Genomic DNA, 27,091 nt, shown 5'->3' with positions numbered 1-27,091 from the left:
CTGAGGCTGTTTTCCACAGGTGGCATAGTGGTTAGCACTGTTGCCTCACAGCGCCAGGGACCCGGGTTCGAATCCGGCCTCGGGCGACTGTCTGTGTGGAGTTTGCACATTCTCCCCGTGTTTGCGTGGGTTTACTCCGGGTGCTCCGGTTTCCTCCCACAGTCCAAAAATGTGCGGGTTAGGTTGATTGGCTATGATAAATTGACCCTTAGTGTTAGGGGGATTAAATACGTGGGGTTACGGGGATAGGGTGGGATATGTGTTGGTGTAGGGGTTACGGGGATCAGGTGGGATATGTGTCGGTGCAGGCTCGATGGGCCGAAATGGCCTCTATCTGCACTGTGGGGTTTCTGTGATTCTGTGAATATCACCAATCTTGTGGGTACTTAAATTGGGCCAGAGGTTGATGCTCTCCGCCACTGTTATCTCCCCTTCTATAGTTCCGAAGGCTGTGTTGCCTGCCCTGTGCCAGGGTTAAGGGTATCTCCTCGTGGCTGGAGAAGAATTTGAAGTGGGAGGATCTAGTTGTCGTAGTCCACGTAGGAACCAACGACATAGGTAGAACTAGGAATGAGGTTCTGCTGAGATAATTTGAGGAGCTGGGGTCCAAATTAAAAAGCAGAACCTCAAAGGTAATAATCTCTGGATTGTTACCTGAGCCACGCGCAAATTGGCATAGGGACAAGTAGATCAGAGAGTTAAATGCATGGCTCAAAAAGTGGTGTGGGAGGAAGGGGTTTTGATTCAGGGGGCACTGGCACCAGTACTGGGGAAAGAGGGAGCTATCCCATTGGGACGGTCTCCATGCAAACCGGCCTGAGACCAGTTTCCTGGCGACTCGAATAATTAGGGCTGTAGATAGGGCTTTAAACTAAAAAGGGGGGCGGGGGGCGGGATCAGGTGAGGGGAAATTTAGAAATCTAAAGAGAAAAGTCAAGGCGATGGAGCAGTGTAGAGATTTGGGTAAAGATAAGCAGAGTGTGACAGGAAGGGCGAGAGAGTTTAACGGTAATAGTGCACCAGCGATTAATGTGAAAGCAGGGAATAAAAGTAAAACGTTAAAATGAAAGGCTCTTTATCTGAATACATGAAGCATTCGTAACAAGGGATCTACAAGAAATGAAACCAGCCAAATATAAACAAAATAGGAAAGGAGAGCATAGACTAAACTAAGGGAGGACATAGATGGCCAGGGAATAAATAGAGTTATAGAACAGGAGTGTAAAAAGACGGTTAGATATAAAGTGAAAGGAACTGCTATTAAAAGTGAGTTAAACTGTATATACAGCAACTGTCCGTAATAAAACTGGGGAGCTGGAGGCAATAATGCGTTGCGAGGGACCAGATATAGTAAGGATTACTGAGACATTGCTGCAGAAATATCAGATCTGGGAATTAAACGTTGCCGGGTATAACATATTTAGAAAAGATAGAGAGGGAAAAAAGGGGAGGTGGAGTAGCTGTACTTATTAGTGGTAACATAATGGCAGTTGAAAAAGTGACGCAGCTATCAGTAAGAAGGAAATAGAACCCATATGGATAGAGAGAGATAAAAGAAATAAAGGATCAATCTCACTAATAGGTGTAGTCTGCTAACCACCTAATAGTGGAAGGGAGGTGGAGGAAGAAATATGCAAACAAATTAGGGAAACGAGTAAAAAAAATAGAATAACAACATGAGGGATTTCAACTATCCCAAAATTAATTGGTCAGAAGAGGTAGGTAAAGGGGATAAGGGAATGAAGTTCCTACAATGTATACAGGATTCCTTTCTGTAGGGGGTGGCGTGTGCCCAGTCAGCTCTGCCCCTGACTGTCTCTGAGCGGTTCAAATTGCCCCCACACCCCTGGGTTCTAGACACCAGACTTGGGTACAGGCGGCGATAGAGAAATAGAGTAGACAACTGGTTTGGTGCAAGAAAACCGTAATTTTTATTAAAGGCACAATAAAGTCACAACACTGAAAATTACTAGAATGATTATAGGCATATTAAAAAGTACACTTATTTGGGAATGGGGAACACACGGCACATCGAGGGAACAAACACATTAAAAATCCCCCTACCCTTGTCCCACCCCCAATACCTAACTAGATTAAGCTACGAGGGGCCAGGGATTTATGCTCACCAATGGGGTTCCTTTTTACGGTTCGAAACCTGTCGATTAAACCGGTTGTGGTTTTGGGGTTCGCTCTTTGTGTCCTTTGGGGCCTGCCGTCGTCACGTGGTCCCAGGGCGCGGGAGTGGAGTCGTCTGTGTAAAGTACCCTCTTTTTCCTCCGTTAGAGATAGGGAGTAAAGTCTTTGTTGGGTACTTTACCTTGCAGAATGGTTGTTCTTCTGGTGGTGGTCTGGTCTTCAAAGGTTTTGTTGCAGTTGGGGTTCGGTTGGCGGTCTATGGTGTTGGCTTGATCCTTCTACCCATGCTTCGAACACCAGCTTATACCTGGACTGGGGTGTGTGCCCGCTCATCCCCAACGCTTCTTTACGCTGCCCTTCTCTGCTTATCGGTTTTTGCCGTTCGTTTCGTCTCATCTCGCCTGCCCGCTTGCGGCCCCGTGTGTCCTGTGTGTATGTTGAGTCGGGTCCCTTTCTCCTCCCGCGTTTGGCCCCCGATGTTGTAATGGGCATCCTCGGTGTCGAGCAGCGCGGGGAGGGAGGAGAGGAAAAGTGGAAGAGAAAGAGCTTGGCTACCGGTGGGCCTACAATTATACCGGTTCTTCACCCCTTATCTGCGCGCCAAATCAGGTCAGTTCTTTGTCTAATTTTTGGTGGGCTCATCTAAAGTGATTACAGTCATTCACTTTAACTGTTTTTGGGGCGGTTGTCTCCTTGTTTAATGGCTTCAATATCCTGGCTGTTTGTCATTTATGAAGTTTAATTGTCTTTTCCTGGCTTGGTAGCTACTTTGAGCTGTTACCGATTATGTATGCAAAAAGTTAATGGCCTCAAGATTACGTCTATCCTGAGTTAAACGGTTTTCAAGATGAAGAATGCATATCCTGTGTTTACCTAGCTGTCTGGCTTTAGAAAATGACAAAGTCTTTCACAGATCCATGCATATTAGGTTTCGTTTCAGGATTTGAATGGGCCTGCCTTTTGCAGGGCCTTGCTTTTAAAATCCTGTAGGCCTCAGTCACGAGGTTTCAGAAGCCATTTTCTTTTGGGTACCCTTTTTAATAACTTGTCCATACAGGGTCCCTTTATCCATAACTTTTGGGGAATGTGGGAATTTTGAGAACCCTACACTTCTAACCCAATATGCAAGAAGCCCGACAAGGGAGGATTCGCTATTGGATCTCATAATGGGGAATGAACCAGAGCAGATAAGAGAAGTAAGAGTAGGGAAACAGCTAGACAATAGTGACCGTAATATAATACGCTTTATGATGATGATAATTGAGAAGTACATAAGTATGACGAAAACCAGCATAATAGATTGGAGAAAAGTCAATTTTGAGAGGCTGAGAATAGAACTTGGGAAAATAAAATGGACAACAATATTGGCAACTAATGATGTAGAACTGCAATGGGAAACATTTAAAATCATGTTCAACAGAGTCCAGGAAAAATATATTCCGTAAAAAAACAAGAACAAGCTGAACACTAATGAGACACCATGGATGAATAAAGACATAAGGGAAACACTGAAGGTAAGGAAAGAGGAATACACCAACTACATGGACAGCAGGGGAAAGCCTGACGAGGGAGAATACAAAGACATTAGTAGAGAAGTCAAAAACCAATTAGGAAGGCAAAGAGAAATTAAATTATCAAGGAACATAAAACAAAATAATTACATATGCTACAGGCACATAAATAAAACAAGGACATCTGGGAGGGGAATAGGGCCACTAAGGGATGGACAGGATAAAATCACAGGAAGCGATAGTGAAATGGCAAAAATATTAAATAATAATTTTGCTTCAGTATTTATCAGGGAGACCGTTGATGTGGACGTGACATTGGAAGATGAGATTGGAAATGATCGTATTTAAAATAAAAAGAGAAATATTAAATAAACTAATCAAATTCAAAGAGGATAAAATCACTGGTCTCGACGGATTACATCAGTGCATTTTAAAAGAATCTAAGGAAGAGATAGCGGAGGCATTATTATACATTTTAATAATTCATTAGAAAAAAGTGTAGTGCCAGAGGACTAGTGGATCGCTAATGTAATAATATCTATATTTAAGAAGGGAGGTAGAACATGTTCAGGGAACTATAGACTAGTGAGCTTAACATCGGTGGTAGGAAAAATAATGGAATCCCTACTAAAGGAAATTATAGAAGAACTTCTAGAAACCAAAAATATAATAATGAAGAGTTAGCATAGATTTCAAAAGGGAAAGTCTTGCTTGACCAACCTCATTGAATCCTTTAACGACGTAAGAGAGAGTAGACAAGGGTAATGTAGTAGATGTAATTTATCTAGATTTCTAAAAGGCCTTCGATAAGGTACCACATAATAAACTAATGAATAAGATCAGAGAATGCAGAGTCGAGACAAGTAGCCGAATGGATAGTTAGTTGGCTTCAAGATAGAAAGCAGATAGTACGGGTAAAGGGTAGATATTCAGAGTGGAAAGTGGGGCCCCACAAGAATCGGTGCTGGGACCAATGTTGTTCACCATTTATATTAACGATTTAGACTTTGGAATCAAAAACACAATTTCTAAATTTCCGAATGACACCACATGAGGGGATAATCAATACTGAGGAGAACTGCAGCAAATGACAAGAAGACATTAATAAACTTGCAGAATGGGCATATAATTGGCAAATTAATTTCACCACAGATAAATGTAAGGTATTACATTTTGGTTAGAAAAATAGTGAGGTCACATATTACTTGGTAAATAAGTATCTAAATGGGGTAGAAGAGCAAAGGGATCTTGGAGCACAAATACACAAATGATTAAAAGTAGCAACACAGGTGAAGAAGGCCATAAAAAAGCAAACCAAGCACTAGGGTTTTTTCTAGACGGATCGAATTGAAAAGTAGAGAAGTTATGCTAAACTTGTATTGAACCTTGGTTAGACCACACTTTAGTACTGTGTACAATTCTGGTCACCATATTATAAAAAGCATATAGAGGCACCAGAGGGGGTGCAAAAAAGATTTAGACGATGATACCTGAAATGCGAGGGTATACCTATCAGGAAGGATGAACAGGCTGGGTCTCTTTTCTCTTGAAAAGAGAAGGCTGATTGGTTAAATAATAGAGGTCTTTAAAATTATGAAAGGTTTTGATAGAGTAGACACAGAGAGAATGTTTCCACTTGGCCACTAGCTTTGCTCTTTTTCACATCAATATAAGATAGTCACCAAGAAATCAAATAGGGAATTCAGAAGAAATGCCTATCTAGAGAGTGGTGAGAATGTGGAACTTGCTACCACGGGGAGTGGTTGAAGCGAATAGTATAGATGCATTTAAGGTGAGGCTAGATAAGCATATGAGGGAGAAGGAATTAGAGGGTTATGCTGATAGAATTAGATGAGGAAAGACGAGAGGAGGCTCGAGTGGAGCATATACGCAGGCATGGACTGGTTGGGCTGAATGGCCTGTTTCTGTGCTGTATATCCTATGTAATCCTATATAAGAATCATAGAATTTGAGCCTAGAAATGGCACTAACATTCCTATAATATGTCAATAAAGTTTGACTTACCCATTTACTGTTATTATTAGGCCCTGAATATATATTGTACATTACATAGCATGAAACAATATCCTCTGACTTACCATTACAAGTTTCACACAGGATCTGCTCTATGTATTATTTATTATTAAGTATCTTGTGTCTGCATGCATTTCCTGTCCATAAATTCAATTTACTGTTGTCATGTTTTTTGTCACATTTTAATGTTAAAATTGAAGCTCATTCTGTAATCACTTATAATTGAATTTTCTTATGTAAATAGTTTCCTGTAACTTTTTGTTAATTAACTAATTGGATCATTCAAATGCTTTTTCAAAAAAAATTGTCCACCCTTTATTCATCACTAACTTAAATGTCCAAACTAAAGTGTTACACAAATTTTTTCTAAAATTTGAAAATTAAATTAAATATTTCACAATGACATGATTAAATTTACCTATTTTGTGTATTTTAATGTCTTGGATAAACATTTTACTTCAGGACCTAAGCCTCTCTGGAACAACTTGGGCTTTGACTTTATAGTTTTGTCTCACAACAGTTGTCCCAAGCTTTCAATCACCTTTGTGCATTTTGAGCATGTGCTGAGTTTCTTAGCATACAATCTGTACACCAATAGACGTTCAAGGGTAGAATTACAGGCTATCTTTGCTTTTTCCAAAGCACTTTGAAAGAAACTATTGATTGAATTCTCAAAACTTTTACGTCAGAGAAGTGAGTAAATATAAATGTATTAACATTTGTGCTATTCTATTGTAAACTCTTTACAGACAAATAGCACTTGTGAGAGGCAGCTTTTGTGAACAGCAACAGCGGGTATCATTTTTTGTTTGTTTAGAAAAGTGAGCAGAGATTTTTTTTTTATACAGAGCATCGATTGGTGAAAATTCAATTAAGCATGCTTTCCTCTGTCATTTAAATTATGAATTTTTGCACATTTTAGTGTAATTTTTGGTTATTCATGGAAATTCACATCTATTAAAGACTGTACAAATCCAAAAATTCACCAATAGTGCACTAATTTTCTGTTTCTCTGCTCCTGGCACTAATTAGCTGCCCATTTGCATATTATTGGTCAGGTCACTGGTTTTTGATATTGATAGAACAATGGACAGAATTACAGAATGAAGTGCCCAAAGCACCAGTAAAAATCATAAAATCCCATATAATAAAAAATAGTATTTGACTTAGTCAGTGGTCGTAAAACAGTGGCCCTAAACAGAAGCTGTTTTTTTGCTTCAGAATTAACTGTTAGCAATGTTTCATTCTAAGAGGGAACTTCACAATGTAAGGTGCTTTAATGAGTGAATTATGATTTAGTTATATCCATCCATTAAGATGATTAAAGGGTAGATCGAGAGAAAGTAATGCCTCTGGTGGGGGTATCCAGAACAAGGGGGCACAACCTTAAAATTAGAGCTAGGGAGTTCAAGGGCGATGTCAGGAAGCACTTCTTCACACAAAGGGCAGTGGAAATCTGGAACTCTTCTCCCAAAAAGCTGTTGCGGTCATGTCAATTGAAAATTTCAAAACTGAGATCCATAGATCTTTGTTAGGAAAGGGTATTAAGGGTTACAGAACCAAGGCAGTTAGATGGAGCTAAGACGCAGATCAACCATGATCTAATTGAATGGTGGAACAGGGTTGAGGAGTTGAATTGCCCACTCCTGTTCCTATGTTCCTATGATTTTATTACCCCAGTTATTCTCCACATTTGGTGCTGGCCATGTGGTATGCTTTTGATTCCACAGTGATGTGAAGTTGTGTGCTGGCAGTGAGATCGCCTGTTCTCATAAAATAAGCAAACTGTGGTCCCCTGCGCTCAGAGAAAGGGGAAGAGCCACTGCTCAGGGTATCCTACAGCTTATTTTCCTTTTTAAGAATGGGTGCAGCCTATTTTTGATTATTATGACGGGTGCAAAGCCATGTCAAAGCTAAAACTATGTGTGGACATTATCTCCAAGCAATAAAAAAAATGCATTTTTTTTTTGGAATTGCAAAGACTGCCACTTGATAACCAGGCAACGATTTAATTCTGAAATAACAACAGAAAATGCTGGAAACACTCAGCAGGCCAGGCAGTATCCGTGAGAGAGAAACAGAGTTAACGTTTCAGGTCTGGGACCCTTCATCAGAACTGGAAAAAGCTGGAGATGTAACAGATATTAAGCAGGTGCAGAGTGGGCGGGGGGAGGGGAGGAAGGAATTGAGGGAACATACTGTGCTTTTGTAAGAGGCAGGAAAGATAAAATGTTGCAAATGGGAATGGCAAAATCATACAGCATGAAAAATGGGGGCAGGGGTTATAGTTTGAAATTGTTGAACACCGTGTTGAGTCCAGAAGGCTGTAAAGTGCCTAATCGAAAGATGAGGTGCTGTTCCTCGAGCTTACGTTGAGTTTCATTGGAACAATGTGATAGGCCAAGGACAGAGAGATCAGAGTGGGAGTGAAGCGGTGAATTAAAGTAACAGGCAACCGGAAGCTCAGGGTCACCCGTACGGACTGAACGGAGGTGTTCCGCAAAGCGGTCGCCCAATCTGCGTTTGGTCTCCCCAATGTAGAGGAGACCGCATTGTGAGCAGCGAATACAGTATACTAAATTGCAAGAAGTACAGTACAAGTAAATCGCTGTTTCACCTGGAAGGGGTGTTTGGGGCCCTGGGCAGTCGGAAGGGAGGAGGTAAAAGGGCATGTGTTGCATCTCCTGCGCTTGCACGGGCAGGTGCCAGGCGAAGGGGAAGGGCTGTTCGGGGTGATTGAGGAGTGGGCCAAGGTGTCGCGGAGGGAGCTGTCCCTTCAGAATGCTGAAAGGTGAGTGTTATGTCCGTGTATCTTAATGTTGTGTCCTTCAATAATCAGACAACAGACTGCAGGGAACGATTCAACAGGTGTTGACTGAATGAGGTTACTCTAGAACTAACTATACAGATCACTACTCAGGGTTTATATACAGGTGTGGCCACTGCCGGTTCTACAGTATACAGGAGCTGTAAAAAGTAGTTCTCTCCCTTAAGGTATATATACATTACAATTCCTCCCCTTTTAGATTAACAGTACCATAATACTCATTTAACAATTAACATTTTTAATATACAATGTTACATGAAAATAGTCCATTCACATATTCAGTCTGGGGAGGCTTCCTGATTCTTTCTGGATGACGCCTTTCCCGAGTGTCTCGCTCTTGGTGTGGAGGCGATTCTAGCACCCTGTCGTCAGTTGATTCATCAGCTTCCAATGCTATTGTTTCTGAGGTGGATGCGACCTGTACGTCGGGTTCCTCATGAGGTACGTATGGCCGAGACATGGGGTTGACTCGTTCCTGTGACTCTAGGATCTGGTCAGCATGGCGTCTCACAATGTTCTCCCCAACATCCACTGTGTACATTAGTGGCCCCTGCCGTGTGCATATCGTTCCTGGTTGCCATTTCTCTGTTCGGTAGTCGCGGGCCAAGACTGGTTGCCCTACATTGAAGCTCCTTGTCGGCTTCTCATTGATGTGCTGGAATTGCTTACTCTCAACATCTCTTTGTACATTTGGTCTGAGCAAATCCAGACGAGATCTCAACCTTCGGTTAAAGAACATCATGGCCGGGGCCTGGTTGGTGATTGCATGTGTCGCATTTCTGTAGGCTAACAGGAAATTGTCCACCTTATGCTGCAGTGGAATGTCGTCATCGCACATGGCCTTTACTGCTTTTTTAAAGGTTTGTACGAACCTCTCAGCCAATCCATTTGTGGCTGGATGATACGGGGCAGATGTGTAATGCCTTACCCCATTCCTTTTCATAAATCTTCGAAACTCTTCGACACAAACTGTGGTCCGTTATCAGAGCAAATCTGCTCTGGCAAGCCGTTCCTGGCAAAAATGGTCCGTAGGACTGCAATAGTTTTCTCTGTGGTGGTGGAGGACATTTTGATCACCTCAGGCCATTTCGAGTGCGCATCCACGGCTATTAAAAACATTGAGTCCATGAATGGACCAGCAAAATCAATATGCACCCGTTGCCATGGAGATGAGGGCCACTCCCATGGGTGTAGAGGGGCATGTGGTGGTGCATTTTGGACCTTCTGGCATCCTGAGCAGCTCTTTGTCAGGTCCTCGATTTGCTGATCGATCCCCGGCCACCACACATAAACCCTAGCAAGGCTTTTCATTTTCACCCCTCCCAGATGACCTTCGTGAAGCTCATTGAGCACTCTCTCCCTTAACTTGGGTGGAATTACCACTCGGGATCCACACATCAAGGTCCCCTGGCATACTGACAGCTGTTCTCTTCTGGATGAGAATGCTGGCAACAGTGAGCCGCCATGTGCTGGCCATCCCTTCACCGTCAAATCATATACCCGAGACAGTGTTGGGTCATTTCGGGTCTCCTTCTCTATACCAGCGTTAGTTACTGGCAAGCATTCAATTATAGTCGAATGAAATATTTTGACAGGATCCACTGCTGGTGCTTCCTCCGCAGTAGGCAGTGGTAGGCGTGATAGCCCATCAGTGTTTCCATGCTGTTTCGTGCCTTTATACTCGATTTCATATTGGTGCGCCCCTAGAAAAAGGGACCATCTTTGTAGCCGTTGCGCAGTCATCACCGGAACGCCCTTCTTTGGATTAAAGATGGAGACAAGTGGTTGGTGGTCAGTCAGACAAGGTGAACTTCTGCCCGTGCAGATAGTGATTGAACTTTTTCACTCCCCACACTAGGCTGAGGTCCTCCCTGTCAATCTGGGCGTAGTTACGCTCAGCTGAGGTTAGTGATCATGACGCAAAGGCTATTGGCCTCTCTGAGCCGTCCGAGAATTTGTGCGACAGCACCGCTCCAATGCCGTAGGGTGACGCATCACACGCCAACCGAATTGGTAATGCCGGGTTGTAATGGGCCAATACCTCTTTCGATGTGATTAGTGTTTTGCTCTTCTGGAAAGCTCGTCTACATTCGTCACTCCACTTCCATGGCACCCCAGTTTGCAGTAGGGTGTTCAGTGGGTGTAGTATTGTAGACAAATTTGGCAAGAACTTATGGTAGTAGTTTACCAGCCCGAGGAACGACCTCAGTTGTGACACATTTTCCGGTGCTGGAGCCTTGACTACTGCCTCAATCTTCTCTGGGGACTTATGTAACCCCTCTTTATCGATAACGTGGCCACAATACGAGATCTGTTTTCTAAAAAACTCGCATTTAGGGCAGTTAGCTCGGAGCCCATATTCCTGCAATCTAGTGAGCACCTGCTCCAGGTTGGCAAGGTGATCACTGTCATTTTCGCCCGTGACCAGGATGTCGTCCAAATAACACTGGGGCCTAGAAATTCAGTTGTTTGCGCCAGCCGCTAGCGCCTTAGGAGGAGGAGATGTGGGGCGCTAGGCGGCTAGCGGCCGGGCGCAGCGCGACCTGCGCCTCTCCCCAACTTCAGTAAAGATTTAGCGGCGGCGCAAAGCCTTTGCGTGCGCTCAGCTGCGCGCGCAGATCCTGACGTCATTTCATCGTGCAACGCCCTTTGTGCGCCCCAAACCAGAAATTCAGTGGCGCCGGCCTATTGTGCACCTGGCGCCCCTAGCGACTGGTAGAGGGGAACGGTTCCCAGTCGCTGCGGGGCGAGGGGGGCGCAAATTAAAGGGCACTCCTCCTGCAGTAGAAATGGCAGCCATTTTGCAACACTCCTTCTTTGTGAGAGACGGATCTTTGCAGAGAGACAAAGGTAGAGAGCTTTCTGGTTTGGCTCAACACTCGCACAGGTACTTGTGGCTTCAGGCCACAGCTTTGCACTTGGCTTTAACTTCAGAGCCATAGCATTGATTGGAAACATATAATGGGGGCTGCAATGGGTGCAAACGTTGGCCTTCTCCATAGTCCTGGGCGTTGTACAGATCAAGCAGCAGTGGTCAGGCCTTGCTTCAGGGCTGCAGTGTGCAGGGCGTGGCAGGCAAACAAATCCACCCTCCCCCTTTAAGAGCTCACCGGCGCCAGAGTGTCTGCCGTCAATCAGCAACTCGCCGAACCTGCGCTGCGCCCGCCCTCGGGGGTATCGCCCCGGGCCGCCGGCTTAGCGCCTAATGATAGTCGTGCATCGCCTGTTTTAGCGCAGCAACAACCTCTTGGGGCGATGCCACTGAATATCGGCGAAGGTGGCGCGAAGTTGCGCCGGGCACAAACTTTAGCGGCTGCCCGGCTGTAGCGCCCCAAACGTGGCTATACTGAATTTCTAGGCCTGGGTCCCTGGGACCCCTTGCAGGACTTGTTCCATTGCCCTCTGCCAAATAGCCGGAGCTGATGCTACCCCGAATACCAGCCAGTTGTATTAGCAGAGACCTTTATGGGTGTTGATTGTGAGCTATTTTTTTGATGCTTCTTCTACCTCCATTTGCAGATACGCCTGGGCCAGATCAATCTTAGTGAAGCGTTTCCCTCCAGATAGCGAGGCAAAAATATCTTCAATCCGCGGAAGTGGATATTGTACGGTGTAAAGGACCGGGTTCACTGTTACCTTGAAGTCCCCACAGATGCGAACCTTCCTTGGTTCCCCAGGCGTGCTGCTCAACGACTTTTTCATCACAGGGACGATGGGTATAGCCCACTCGCTCCGGTCTACCTTGGACAGTACACCTGAACGTTCCAGACTCTCCAGCTCTGCTTCGACGGCTGGGCGGATCGCATAAGGTACCGGTCTGGCCTTAAAAAATTTTGGGCTTGCGTTTTCTTCAATTTTAATCGTCGCTGTCATGCCTTTTAGTGTTCCGAGTCCTTGCTGGAACACTTCTTTTGCGTCAGTTAGGATCTTTGACAGTCGCCCAGGTGTGACGTCGTCATCCTTTTTGTCAGCCACAGTCAGTGCCTGTATGGAATGCCAATCTAGCTGTATCTTCCGGATCCATTTACGTCCTAGTCGTGGTGGTCCTCCATCTTGTAATACATACAGGTCTAGTTTTGGTGTTTCCTTGCCATTATATATAACGTTCACCCTTATTTTTCCTTTGGGGTAGACTTTTTGCCCCGTGTACGTCTTCAAGACAATCTTTGTATCTCTCAAGGGTATATGTGAGAATAGCCGCTTGTAGTCCCTTCGGTTTATGACTGTTAGGGCTGATCCTGTGTCCAATTCCATTTTCACTTGGACTCCTGCTATCTTGAGCGTGACCCAGATAGTTTGGTGATCCTCCGTTTTGATCACATTATGTAGTTTCAGACAACCCAGCTCCTTGCTTCCGGAGTCTGTATCACTCTTCTGTTCGTCAGAACTACTCTCCGTCACCTTATGTACCTTCTTGTACTTCTCCTGTGGAGATTTCTTGCTGCTGGTTTTCTTTCCCGACCTGCAGACTCTTGCTATGTGTCCTACTTTTCCACACTGTCTGCACACTTTGTCCTTGAACCAGCAATCATTATGGTCGTGTGTTGTTCTGCCGCAGCGATAGCACTTCACTGTTCCGTATGACATTTCATTTGTGCCATATTCTTGCGGTCTCCATTGTATCTCTGCAGCGCCCCGTGCTGCTGCTTCATGTGATACTGCAATGCTGAAAGCCTTGTCCAGCGTAAGATCCTTTTCTGATGGAAGCCATTTCTGGGTTCCTTCACTTTGAAGCCCACACACAAACTTGTCCCTTAAAGTATCTGCTAGTCCCGTTCCAAACTGGCAGTGTTTCGATAGCTTGCGCAGTTCTGTTAAATACTCCGCATTACTTTCATCTTTATGCTGGTTCCTTTTGTGAAACTTAAATCTTTCTGCTATCAGCAGCGGTGTGGGGTTTAAGTGGTCCTGTAGGATTGACACTATGTTTTCAAAATCCTTTTCTACTGGCTTCTCTGGGGTTACTAGGTTTTGTAGTAAGCCATATGTTTTTGCACCCATTGAATTCAACAATACCAGCGCTTTCTTGTCATCTGGCACTTCATTCGCCTTGCAGTATACTTCTATGCGTTCGACATATGTCGTCCAATCTTCGACTTCATTGTCAAACGCTGTGATACTGCCACTCTTCGGCATTTTTGGGTGTGGTTAGACTGGCTTAAAATGGCATCTCCCGCGCTTTCCTTTCTTCCCCGCTGCGGCTTAAAATGGCATCTCCTGCATTGCTGCCAACGCCGCTCTCAGCGATCCTCGTGGCAAATGGCGACGCCCTGTGGGTTTCGTGCACTGCTGCTGCCAACGCCGCTCTCTCCGGTCCTCGTGGCAATGGCAGCGCCTCGCGTTTTCCTGCGCGCCTCTCTCCCCCGTTGACGCTGCTCAACCCTTGACCACCGGCTGCGCTCTGCTCTCTCTCCTCTCTCTCCCCCGTTGACGCCGCTCGGTCCTGAACACCGGCTGCGCCCTGTGCGCTCTGCCCTCTCTCTCTCCCCCGTTGACGCTGCTTGGCCTTTTTCTGTGCCGCTCGGTCGGGCTCTAGCCTGCCGCTGTCCGGGAAGGGTCTGCGCAGTACCTGTCGCCAGCCCGTTTCGCTGGACCACCGTGACTGGAAAGCCAAGCCTGGCTCTCGACAGCCTCCCCTGCGATGCTCAAATCTCCGCTGGATGACTGGGCAGTTGCCCGTGGTCGACGCCCGTGCTTCTGGACTCGACCTTCTTCCACTGTTCTGCAGGAGCGAATCCCTGGGAGGTGATGCAGAATTGCAGGTAGGTTCGAATCTGCGTCGTCGCCAATGTTATGTCCGTGTATCTTAATGTTGTGTCCTTCAATAATCAGACAACAGACTGCAGGGAACGATTCAACAGGTGTTTACTGAATGAGGGTTACTTTAGAACTAAGTGTACAGATCACTCCTCAGGGTTTATATACAGGTGTGGTCACTGCCGGTACTACAGTATACAGGAGCTGTAAAAAGTAGTTCTCTCCCTTAAGGTATATATACATTATACATTACAGTGAGGGGAAGATGCGTTTGGTGGTGGGATCACGTTGGAGGTGGTGGAAATGGTGGAGGATGATCCGTTGAATGTGGAGGCTGGTGGGGTGAAAGATGAGGACAAGGGGAACCCTATCGTGGTTCTGGGAGGGAGGGGAAGGGGTGAGAGCAGAAGTGTGGGAAATGGAACGGACACGGTCAAGGGCCGTGTCAACCACAGTAGAGGGGAATCCTCGGTTGAGGAAAAAGGAAGACATGTCGGAAGCACTGGTATGGAAGGTGGCATCGTCAGAACAGACGCGGTGGAGACGGAGAAACTGGGAAAATGCAATAGATTCCTTACAGGAAGCGGGGTGGGAGGAAGTGTAGTCCAGATAGCTGTGGGAGTCGGTGGGCTTGTAGTGGATGTTTGTCGAAAGCCGATTGCCAGAAATGGAGACGGAGAAGTCAAGGAAGGGAAGAGAAGAGTCGGAGAAGAGAAGCGTCGGAGATGGACCATATTTTAATTCTCTTGTGTTTCAGAAAAATGACCAGTGACAGAGTGTTTATCCAGTGACTAACTGAACCATACTGATTATGAAAGGGCCAGTTTTGATCCCTGTTCCGTGCTGACTTAGTTGGTCTCAGCCAGACTGCAGTGAGATCCCGACAGTTGACCTCAGTTTAGGGAGTGTAAAATTAAGCAGGGTTTACATTCCTAATTGCTATTCAGAGACCAGTGTTGGAAGTCTGCATGTGTGGACATTGAGTAAGGAATAGATTTGGCTTGGTTGTAATGCCCCTGCATTGGAGTAGCCTGGCAACATTAATTGCCAAAGCTTATCACCAAGTTGATGAGGGGGGAATGGCATTTCAATTTACGCTACACTCAAATGCAGCCTATTCGGTCAGGTTTTGGCGGTGACAATTTTTGTGCGTACACTTGGGGGAAATTAACCCCTTTGGTGTGGTTAAAAAATGATCTGGGATTTCATTTTCTAGAAACAGAGGTGATGGATTCAGTCATCACATTTTCACTTGCCAGAAGTAGAATGTGGTAGGTACTTATCTTGTCAGTGGTTCTGACAATTGTTCTTGAAAAGTATTCACCAAGATAACAATGTTGTGTCAGTACAGCCGAGTAAGGAATCATTTAGAAGTGCCAGTAACTTATATAGTAGTGGCTTGTAGTGGACTTGCCAACATGCCTGGAAGATTAGATTTTAAAATTATATATCTACAGAAAACACACAAGTACAAGCTGACATACTACTCGACATGATAAAAAAAAAATGATCAATTCAAGAGACATCTAAAAGCAGGAGTCTTAAGTGTCAGATGTTTGCTAGATATGTCAAGTTGAACTATGAAATGTAGCTACAATTTCTTCAACAAGAAAGTGATTACTTTTTGTAAGTTAAGTTGGGCTAGGCAAAAATGGAAGGAAAAAACCTTTAAGTGCCAATACCTCACCAATTCTCTTGACATTGGATGACAAACCATTTTTAATTACCCGGTATACTGACATGAAGGACATTTAATACAATTTTGATGCTGAATATGATTAAAGGAAATATAAATATTTATTTTATTAATTGTTTTTTATCACATAAATTAAGAAGTGTGAGCCCTTCACAAAGTGCATTGTGCACTGAAACTGAAGTCTAGTGGTCTTTGAAAATAAATGTGTTTAAAGATATAAGATTACTTCAGGTAATATTAGCACCTGAATCCTTAATACATCGATGTGACATTCCTCTGTCTGCTATTTTAACGCAGGCATTATTTCATTTATATGTGTTGGTACCGGCACTGAAATAGTGAACAGGACAATGTTATACAAATGCATAAAGCATTCATTCTCTTAAGACAGTATCACCAGTAATATTTTCTAGCCATTAATGTTTTGCTTTTGTACCATTTTAATGAGTTTTATGTAATTTCTTCTTTACCAGTCAGCTTCTTTTTGTGGGAGTCTGTTGCACAGAACCATTAATGACGCTGGAAAATTCTCGCTACTTGACTCAGGTATGTTTGTTCTTTATTTGGTTGAACTATAATTAACTTCAGACAGAATGTACTTGTTTGCTGGAGTTATGCAAATGTCCTTTTGCCAGATAAAAACAACTTGGAAAGTTTTTTTTTTCTTTTCCCCCTCACGCGACTTGCATCACTGAAAATGTCACAGAACATATACATTTAAAGCATAATGGTTCATCTGCTGCAATTATTAACGTAACATTAGAACCTGCCCCGGCACATGGGATTTAAAAGTCTCCTCTGATTGTAGGCACTGACTTAGTGAAGCAGGGACAATAAATGTTCTCCCAGTATTATTAATCGATTTAGAGACACAAGCACACACAAATAGCTTGATTTTTCTAACCTTGGCGGGTCCATGGTGGGTGACGTCCATGGTGCATGGGGACCCTGCATCTGTCTCGATCCCGGTCTCCAACTAGATTTTCTGTTGATTGGGCTTGCCCTGCGAGGTTCCCGGCCAATTAATAGGAAGCGGGTCTGATGAAGTCATTTGATGATGCGTCATCAGGCGGTTTCCTTAAAGAGACCATGTCCACATTAATTTTGACAGTTGTGCCATCAGTGTTCTACAGCATTGAGGTGCTGCAAACACTGACGAGCACTGCACAGAGGTGCACGGCTGCACCCAGCATCTGAATTGGCTGACCTGCCACTTGGTGTCGGGTCTGTTCAGGGATGACAGACTGGGGAAACTGACAAGGAGGCGGGTTTACAGTGGGATACCAACCCGCTGTCAATCTTTGTGATTTTGACAGTGGATCCGCCTCCAAACCCGCACTCTGAGCGCCGTTAAAATTCCGGTCAAAGAGTTGGGGGTGGAGGAACAGGACATCAGGGGCAATTCTGGGCTGTGGAGCTGGGAGAATTAGCGGACATAACTCATGGCAAAAAAATATGGGAGGGGTACACACCCGTAATCTCCCTAGTGGTTGAGTCTTTTCAGCCAATCTACTGGAGATGCTTTCCTTGCCTTGCTTAGGGTCAGACAAGTTAGTTTGCAGAACTTGCTGGCCACATTTGGCCTGTCTGCATTCATCTTGGAGTTAAATCATTGGATTTATATTTCTAGAGGAATTCAATGTACATCAGGCTCTTCTTGATTCTTAACATATCAGCAAAAGGAAAAGGGGTGGGGTTGGAAAAAACACCCCCACCACAAATCTCTACCCCATGAATAGATTTTCCTTTATAGGCAGAATGGGCACAATAAAGTTTAGCACCGCTGTGCCTGTAAGCAACTAGTTGCCCACACTTTTCCTTGCCTGGGCAAACTCCAGTCATAGGCCCCCTCCCTGGCTCTGTCATGTGCCTAGAGTCCAGCTGTAGGCTCTGTGCCATGGAGATTCGGGCCTTCTGTCTGTTGAGTGAGATCAGCAGCCAGGAAGCCTCGATATGCCTCATCATCATTTGAGGAGGGTGGAGATTAAATAAAAATTCCAAATTTACCATGCTGCCTTCAGCCTGCTCCTGGACACCCGCTGGCCAATGATAGTCTAAGGAGCAGGTCATAGTGCCACAGATGCCCCTGTACTGCGGCATTCAACAAATGGACTCAGTAGAAGATGGGATAGGAGATTGGATAGGGGGCTTGACTGGGTAGATGCAGGGAGGATGTTTCCCCTTGTGGGGGAATCGAGAACTAGGGGGCACAGTTTAAGGATAAGGGGTCGCCCATTTAAACCAGAGATGAGGAGGAATTTCTTCCCTGAGGGTCGTGATTCTTTGGAATTCTCTACCCCAGAGAGCTGTGGAGGGGGAGTCATTGAATATATTCACGGTGGAGATAGACAGATATTTGAGCTATAGGGGAGTCAAGGGTTATGGGAAGTGGGCGGGAAAGTGTCGTTGAGGCCAAGATCAGACCAGCCATGATCTTATTGAATGGCGGGGCAGGCTCGAGGGGCCGAATGGCCTACTCCTGCTCCTATTTCTTATGTTCTTCCCCCTCATTAGAGGCACAGGGCAGAGGAAATGTTATCCTCTTGTGTCAGGTATCAATACCTAGGACGTGTGCTGCTTCTGCAAGATTTAAACAATGTGAATGTGGTGGAGTTCTGACAGATCTGATGAATTTAAAATGATTATGAAGATAGCAGTCAATCTGAGCCAGCTTATACTCTGCTATTTAGCATTGATAGCTACAGCCATGGTAAGTTAGGAGGTGGTGTTTGAACAGATTCTGATTTTATATTTTTTGTTAAGAATTACGATACAATACAAGGTTTTGGGGGGTTTTCTGACTTCATGGAGCTTGGCAGCCTGCTTTTTGACATTTGATTTGCAGTTACAGCAATGGGTTCAGATTCCCAATGCTACAGGAAGCCATCCCAAAGCCGATGACGCTCTCACTTCAGTGGCTGCTTTAGTCCTGTTCGACTTAGTCGATAATTTCTACAAGTCAGCACAGGAATCTCTGACAGGTCTCCGAAATGAACTGGTTTTGGATTGCCTCAACTTGATTTGGTGGGGTGCGAGCCCGCAGGATAAGGTCACTCCATAATTTTGAACCGATTGGGATGGCTCACTCAAAGTGGCCTCGGGGATAGTCAGTGTGGGGAATGGCTGAGTCAAAACTTGTGCAGTAGGAGTATCCCTCTGGGGATGAGGATTAAGATTCATTGTTGGATAGTTCAGAGAACCATGAATTTTACCAGGCTCATATTGTGTTGACCTGGAAGTGTTTGATGCTGGCACTCGTTGCAAAGAAAGAAAAATGTACTATTCCTACGCACTGACATTATTCATCTCAAGCATGAAATATTTAGCAAGACTTCAAGACCGTCTGTTAGAATTTTTAAATTCTACATTTAATCAATAATTTATTCACATTATCAAGGGCGGCGGGCTCCTTAATGAAGTTGCCAAACTATGAGCCCTGAAGGTAGAAGTCACTTCTCAGCAGTTACATTTTAGAGAAGAATTTAGTCCCTTACGCTTTCTATAAATCTACCAGGATATATAACAGTATATTACTCTATATCATTTCAGTATTATTGACGGGAGTAAAAAATTCAGTCCAATTTCTTGATATGCTGTATTAAAATGAGAGAAGTGAAGTTCATTAGCGATTCTCATACACTTCTCAACAGGTGATTGCATTCTTGAGAGTTGTGAATTAATCCCTTGATTGACATATGGAAATAGTAACTTATCTCCCCTTGCTGGTATTTCAATGACGAGTAATGTTTAATTTGACTTACTACAACACCTTATTCCTGGGCCAGGAAGGGAAACTTCAACTAAGATTCTCACTCTGATCACTATCTAATGACATCTGTTGGAAAGCACATGTGTAAAGGAAAGGATTTGCATTACAATTTGTTGTTTGCTTTTCTTGGTCTTTTTTTTTTGCATCAAGTAATTATACTTCAATAACACTGAAGATGAGAAGAGAAAATCCATGACGAATCTTCTGTGTACTTGCTCATGTCATTAAACTAAGAAAACCTCTAGGTGTACACACAAACCAGTATTTCATTAAACAGATTGACAGTGGGAAATATGTGACGCTGAAGTGTCCAAGTTCATGAATACCTTGAAGGGAAAGTACACTATTGCAGTATATTATACAATGTGGCAGCAACAACTTTGTGTGATCATTGAACAGTGAAACTGGTGAGTATAATAATTTACAAAGTACTCTCTTTTTATAACATGAAACACATATTTAGATTCCCTGATTACTCGAGGGGTAAATGCACCATGTGGTGCGATAGTGAACCAGAGCTGAAATATTCCAAGTTCGATTGCTGCTCTGTCCTGAATTAGCTGTCCTCAGCTGGGACAGTAGTAAGGTTACTGCAACTCCTTAGTCTTGGGCCAGGAAGGGAAAATTCAACTAAGATTCCCACTCCGATCACTATCTAATGACATCTGTTGGAAAGTACATGTGTGATATAAAAACAGAAAATGCTGGAAATACTCAGCAGGGCAGGCAGCATCTGTGGAGAGAGAAACAGAGTTAACGTTTCAGGTCGATGACCCTTCATCAGAACATGAAGGGAAGGGATGAATGTTTACTGTGATCACTGTTACCAATAATTTATTGTAACCAGTTTGCTGCAAATTCACGTCATTATTTTGATGTGAAAAATTAGATCAGATTTGTGCCACTATTGGCACATGGAAGTGCTCCACCCAGCCCCTCAACTAAGCCTTCAACCACCCCTCTGCCGCTCACAGCCTCCCCCCACCCCACAATGGACTCTTTCTGCGCCCCCCCCCCCCCACCCCCAAGCCCCAATCTCCTGCCTTCCCAATTGCCGGGAACCGTCCCCAAGGGTCGCTGGCTGCGGTTTTCCCACCTGTCAGCCGGCCAGATGTCAATTTGGCTGGTTGTTGGGCGGGAAATGGAAAAAACAAATTATAATGGGGTCCTGCCGTTAAATTCGGCAGGACCTGCGCATCCCTGACTTCAACGCGTTGGTCGGCCATTTTCACACCCTCCCCACCACCCGTAAATAATGGGGCCACGATGAATGTTAAAAGCATTTGATCTTTGGGGGTGACTTTAAACTTGCCTTTAAAATGGGTACAAAGTGGGCTGGGTGACTGTGTCGCTTGCCCGATGACTTTGTGCCTATTACAGGTCAGTACCTCGTATAATTTGATGGATGAGCAGTCAGTGTGATTTACACTGGTAATTAGATATCTCAGCCATTGGGGAGATGGATTCTGGGCAGGCCCGATGTCAGTTCTTGGTGGTCTGTTACTCTTAAAAGGGAGATGCAGTACTCATTGCGGAGCTCAACTGTAGGCTGCTTGTGTACTGAAAGGCTGACTGAAAGACCATCAAGATTCTCCAATAATGTCTTGGAGGCTTTAGTGGAGGAAGTAAGGAGAAGGAAAAATATCCTATTTCTATCACATGAGAGAAAGGGTGCCACACCACACTGCCAGGAAAGGATGGTCTGAGATGGCTGAGCATGTCAATGCCTGAAGTTTAGCCCCTTGGATTTAGAAGCAGTGCAGAAAGAAGATCAGTGACCTGACATAAGTTGCTACAGTAAGACTTCCATTCACAGTTTTGTTGTTGTTGTCAGCAAAGCCCTGCACCACTTTATTATAAAAGCATCAATGAAATTGTTGACCCCCGTCGCGTAACATTCCTCTCATTCAATTATTGCACCACCCTTCAGCGGTCCTTCTCCTGCTGCCATGTCCAAACTCTGCCACTGCTCTCACAATGAATGCCCTCTCTTGTGCACGCCTTTAGATAGGAAGTTAAACAGGCCAACATTGGGTGATGTACCGAGCACAAGATTGCAGGAGCAAAGCCAGAAGGAGAGGACAGCTCAGGACACAGCTCACTGGAGGGCAAACGTATGTCCTGGCCCTACTGTAGAGGGCAGAGATGATTGCTTCCAGGGTCCAGCTTTCAAAAGAGGAGTATTAGCTGATTACCAGGAATTGTCAGCTGCCATGGACTGCGTGTCAGGGGGCTGTGCAACATGGTGGTTTGTGGAGGGGTGTATTTCCAACTTGTGTGTGATACGCACGTGTATTTGAGTCACTGCCATCTGCCATTGAAGCATATGGTGACCTCTGTGCAGACTGCAGTTAGGCCCACTAACCAGGTGTCTCAGGCAGCATTGATCACATCTCTCAGGGATGCGCATACTGAGGCCATGCAGGGTTTGGGCACCACCATTTCCTGTAGCTTACTAAGCTTGAAGAAAAGCAATTATTAGGGGCTTCCAAAAAATCAAAGCACTCCGACAATCTGCGCTTAGTGGGAGTGCTGAGTCGCCGTCCCATTCAAGTGGCAGTGGCACCATGGGAAAGGTGTATGCTGCCCTCTCTAAGGTTTACAACACGCCTGCTCCACTTCCATCCGCTTGTCCAGTGTCAGTTCTGGTGTCGCAAAGCCAACTGGGCCGGACTGCCACGGCAGCAGCCGAGGTGCCACAGTCTGCAGCTGGGACTTCTAAGGCTGAAACTCAAGTTCCCTCATTGGAGGCCCAGTAGCTTTATACATGCCAAGCTGAAGGCACTCGGAGTACCTTGTAGGAGCACTAGAGTAGGTAGAAGAGCACAAGTCAGACACAGTGGGGAAAATTTTCGGCAGGGTGTCGGGTCAGGTGGAAAAGTGTGTTTTTTCCCCAGCGGGTCGGGCCCCCGCTGTCAACCTGCCACCACATGCCTTTACCAAATGTCAGGTCTGCCAGCGCTGAGCAGACCTGACACGCAGCGGCAGGGGAGGCAATTCAAGTTATTAGTGGCTTGGTTTTTCCCAGCTTTTTGATTTTGTCAGGTCGCCCACTGGTTTCCCGCTGTGCCTAGATCTTGTCAGTGAAACTGAGGCGGGAGGTCATTGGCCATTGTTTCAGCTGTTGAGTTGACACCTTCAAATGTCAAGTCAAAGCTCCCAGCTGATTCAGATATCTCCCCGAAGCCACTAGCTTCTCTAAACTGCATTTTCACTACAGATTCACCATGCTGCAAGTCTTTATACAAGCCTCCATCCAGTCTGACCTCATTACCTCTCCCACCATTGACAGATCGCTTCTGTCATCTCTATTTCACCTGCCATCTATTCCATCAGCATGGGTGCCCTTTATACTCTTTCACCTTGGTCCTCAGAATCCCACCACGATCAGCCCCATCACCAGGCACACCAGTAGCACCAACAATAACACCAACCTTCTCCACAATCAACTGATGCTGCACAGGACGCAGGGCACAGAGCATCAGCACCCGACCACATTGCTGCCCGGAGGTCAGGGATGTCCTCGGCATGGCCAGATTTACTTCACTTGACGCTGTACACTCTGGCTGCCACATGACGCGCCAGGTTTTCACAACCCCACACCAACACCATAAAGCATCCCTACAATGTCCAAGCCATTCCTTTCACACTCATCATCACTGCGGGGGGTACCGTTATGTCTCACCATTCACTGCAACTCACAAATCTACTTCCAAAGGTGCACACAAATGTGTCCAAGAATGCAAATGTTGAAAATAAAGGTTTCAATGTTTGACACCACATTAACAGAAAGTTTGCATGAACATTGCATAAAACACCCAAGTGCCTACCCTTGTGTGTTGTTGGTTGATATGATTGGACTAGGATGAGGGTGAGTGTGAGGGGTGGCTAGTGAGATGGGGAAGTGATAATGTAGATAGAGAGGGATGGGTGGAGGTGCAAGGTAAGTTGGTGTGAGTAAGGATGTGCAGGAGTAGGGTAGGGAAGGCAGAGTGATGGGGATGTGATGAGAGGCACAGCAGGATGAAGTTGAGTGTGGCTTTGCAGTAACATTTCATGATCTACTAAGACCATTGAAAGGTTTGCGTCACTGCAGCCTGGTCCTCCTGATCACATTCCTGCTTGTGCCCTCCTGTGCAATGTGCAACCAAGCATATGGAGGGAGTTATGGGAGAGCCAGCTGTGTGTAGTGCTTGTTAATGTTTGCAGCACCTCAATGCTGTGGAACACTGACAGCATAGATGTCAAAATAAATTTGGCCATGGTCCCTTTAAAGAAACCTGCTGATGACAAGTCATCAAATGACATCATCAGACCCGCTTCCTTCAGTTGGCTGGCAAACGCGCTGGGCGGGCTTAACAAGCCCAATCGGTGGAAAATCATTCTACACAACGGGCTGGAATCGGCAGCGAGGCCAGGACCCGCCACCGACGTCACCCGCCACGGACCCGCCAAGATTGGTAAGATCCAGCCCTAAGAGCTTGCACCAGGGTGAACAGCAGTTAGTGGTAGTGTAAAATTCATTGTAAATTACATTATTGTTTGAAATTCTCGTGCAGAGTTTGTTTGGTGAGAACTGGATGACAATGCAATGTGTTTTGTTTGAAAACTCCTTGCTGCATTTAGGTTGACTGCGGTCCAAAGAATGGTGGAAGAACTGGGACTGGTGATTGGGAGAGATTGTTGGTGCAGGGCAATAGTAAGTTTTCAGCCAAAGCACTCCTGGATGAGCACTTGCAGCTGTCAGAATAGGTGGGCCTTGCTCTTTCTCAACATCCTCGGTGTCTTTCTGTTGCGCATTGTCCTCCATCTCCATCTCTGCAGCCAGCTTGATGGGTTGGCCCCTCTAGATGGCAAAGTTGTGCAGCATACAGTAGATATTGACAATCTTGCAGACTCTCTGGGGACTATACTGCAGGACACCTCCAAATTTATCTAGGCAGTGGAAGCATTGTTTCCGGAGGCCTATGGTCAAGTGGAGACATGGCACTGATTGTACCTCGTCTGTGCCTGTTCCTGAGAGGTGTCATTAGCCAGGTTTGGAGAGGATAGTCTTTGTCACCAAGCAACCAGCCTTTGACCCAATGCTTGGGGTCAGAGAGGGAGATTGAGGACAGCCGCAGGATGAAGGTAACATGGTAGCTACCAGGAAACCTGGCACAGACCTGCATATTGGCGCACACCAGCTGGAGGTTTAGTGAGTGAAATCCCTTCCGAAACATGTAGAGTTCAGGATCTTGTACTGGAGGCTGTGTGTGCGTAGTTGCTGATGTGATGCACCTGGGGGAAGCCTGCAATTTTGGCAAAGCCCAGAGACCTGTCATCCTACTTCATGGTGTACATGGGGAAGGACGTGAAGTCATTGACTTTGGCAAAGAGCGCATCCATCGCCTGGTGAATACAGACCTGCACAGCTGATTGGCTGATGCTACAGATGCCACCTGCTGCAGCCTGGAATTATCTTGAGACATTAAAGTTCAGGACCACAGTGACTTTCTTAGCCACATGCATATGACCTTGTGCTGGGCTGCAGTTGCTGCTGCAGCCAGTAATAAAGCTCTGAGACAGCCTCCCTGGTAAAGCAGAACCTCCTTACACACTGCTCCTCCATGAACTGCAGGCAAGAAGTTCTGGGCCTGTATATGTTTATGTAAGGTAAGGCCTGCTGTGAGTTGTCCTCCTTCTGTCTCTTCGCTCTGCAGCTCCCTGGAGTGTAGCCTCCTCCTCCTCCAGCTACAATGGCTGTGAAAGCACCAAACCCATTGAGACCAATCAGACATTTGCCAGAAGCCCCCAGGTCAAAATCCCTGTGCTGACTCACCAAATTACTTTCACACATAATTACTGTCAGTTCCAGCAGCTAAAAGTCCCTAAAAGCTCAAAAGCAAAACATTAGCGGTCCAAATAAACTAACCAGTGAGCAGCTGAGGATCCCTTTAAATATCACTAGAAATGAGACGCTCCAGGTTGTTCACACCCATGATTTCTGTCACTGATTTAGAATTGGTGAATAGGGCACCACAGCTGTTGAAAAGACATGAATTAGCATGCTTAAATCGGCGCCCATCGATTTCAGACGGACATGCTGGACACCCTGATTCAAAGTGGCGATAAGCGAATTCTGTGCGTGAAATGGCTGTGCAAGATTGCAACCCAACTTCCACTGCCTATTTTTGGACGTGTTCCCAAATTGAAAGTTGCCCTGTCATTATTTTAATCTTCTTTATTTTCTTAGACCATTTTGATCCTATAGATGCAAAAAAATGTCAAAATAGTGAACTTCGGTTCTGTTTTTTTTCCCCATTTTGTGTAAAATAGACTTGATTTCAATACTTAGCACCCAGTGTAACAGCCATCTGGCATCTGATACTTGCATGTATTTTAAAATTGCATTTCTTTCTGATGTCTTTGCAACCAGATAGACCACAGATACTAATCTGAATTCATAACTCCATTTGGTCATCATTATAACAGTCCTAGGGAGTTCATAGAAACATAGAAGATAGGAGCAGGAGTAGGCCATTCGGCCCCTCGAGCCCGCTCCGCCATTTAATCAGATCATGGCTGATCATCCAAATTCAGTACCCTGTCCCTGCTTTCTCCCCATATCCCTTGATCCCTTTAGCCTTAAGAAATATATCCAACTCCTTCTTGAATATATTTAATGAATTGGCCTCAACTGCCTTCTGTGGTAGAGAATTCCACAGGTTCACCACTCTCTGGGTGAAGAAATTCCTCTTCATCTCAGTCCTAAATGGCTTACCCCTTATCCTTAGACTATGACCCCTGGTTCTGGACTCCCCCGCCATCGGGAACATCCTTCCTGCATCTAGTCTGTCTAGTCCTGTTAGAATTTTATACGTTTCAATGAGATCCCCTCATTCTTCTAAACTCTAGCGAATATAAGCCTAATCGACCCAATCTCTCCTCATACGTCATTCCTGCCATCCCAGGTATCAGTCTGGTGAATCTTCGCTGCACTCTCTCCATGGCAAGAACATCCTTCCTCGGATAAGGCGACCAAAACTGCACACAATACTCAAGGTGTGGTCTCACCAAGGCCCTGTACAACTGCAGCAAGAGATCCTTGCTCCTGTACTCGAATCCTCTCGCTATGAAGGCCAACATACCATTTGCCTTCTTAACTGCCTGCTGCACCTGCATGCTTACCTTCAGCGACTGGTGCACAAGGACACCCAGGTCTCATTGCACTACCCCCTTTCCCAATCTATTGCCATTCAGATAATAATCTGTCTTCCTGTTTTTGCCACCGAAGTGGATATCCTCGCATTTATCCGCATTATACTGCATTTGCCCAATCGCCCAACCTGTCCAAATCATACTGGAGTTTCTCTGCATCC

The 27,091-nt window shown here is 45.2% G+C and overlaps 1 protein-coding gene across 10 annotated transcripts in view; it reads left to right on the top strand.

The window, feature by feature from the left end:
- The window catches only part of inpp4b (inositol polyphosphate-4-phosphatase type II B), a 1,159,724-nt gene that overhangs the window by 874,369 nt on the left and 258,264 nt on the right, over positions 1-27,091 (top strand). For all 10 annotated transcript variants that reach the window (XM_086009058.1, XM_086009093.1, XM_086009068.1 and 7 more), the window contains one exon: positions 16,435-16,507. In XM_086009058.1, the coding sequence (XP_085865184.1) occupies positions 16,435-16,507 (73 nt within the window). The remainder of the gene's footprint in view (positions 1-16,434; positions 16,508-27,091) is intronic.

The sequence above is a fragment of the Somniosus microcephalus genome, chromosome 2 (assembly GCF_052327205.1).
Source record: "Somniosus microcephalus isolate GS21.2 chromosome 2, FLI_Smic_1.0, whole genome shotgun sequence".
NCBI lineage: Eukaryota > Metazoa > Chordata > Chondrichthyes > Squaliformes > Somniosidae > Somniosus > Somniosus microcephalus.
This window is presented reverse-complemented; position numbering and strand designations above follow the sequence as displayed.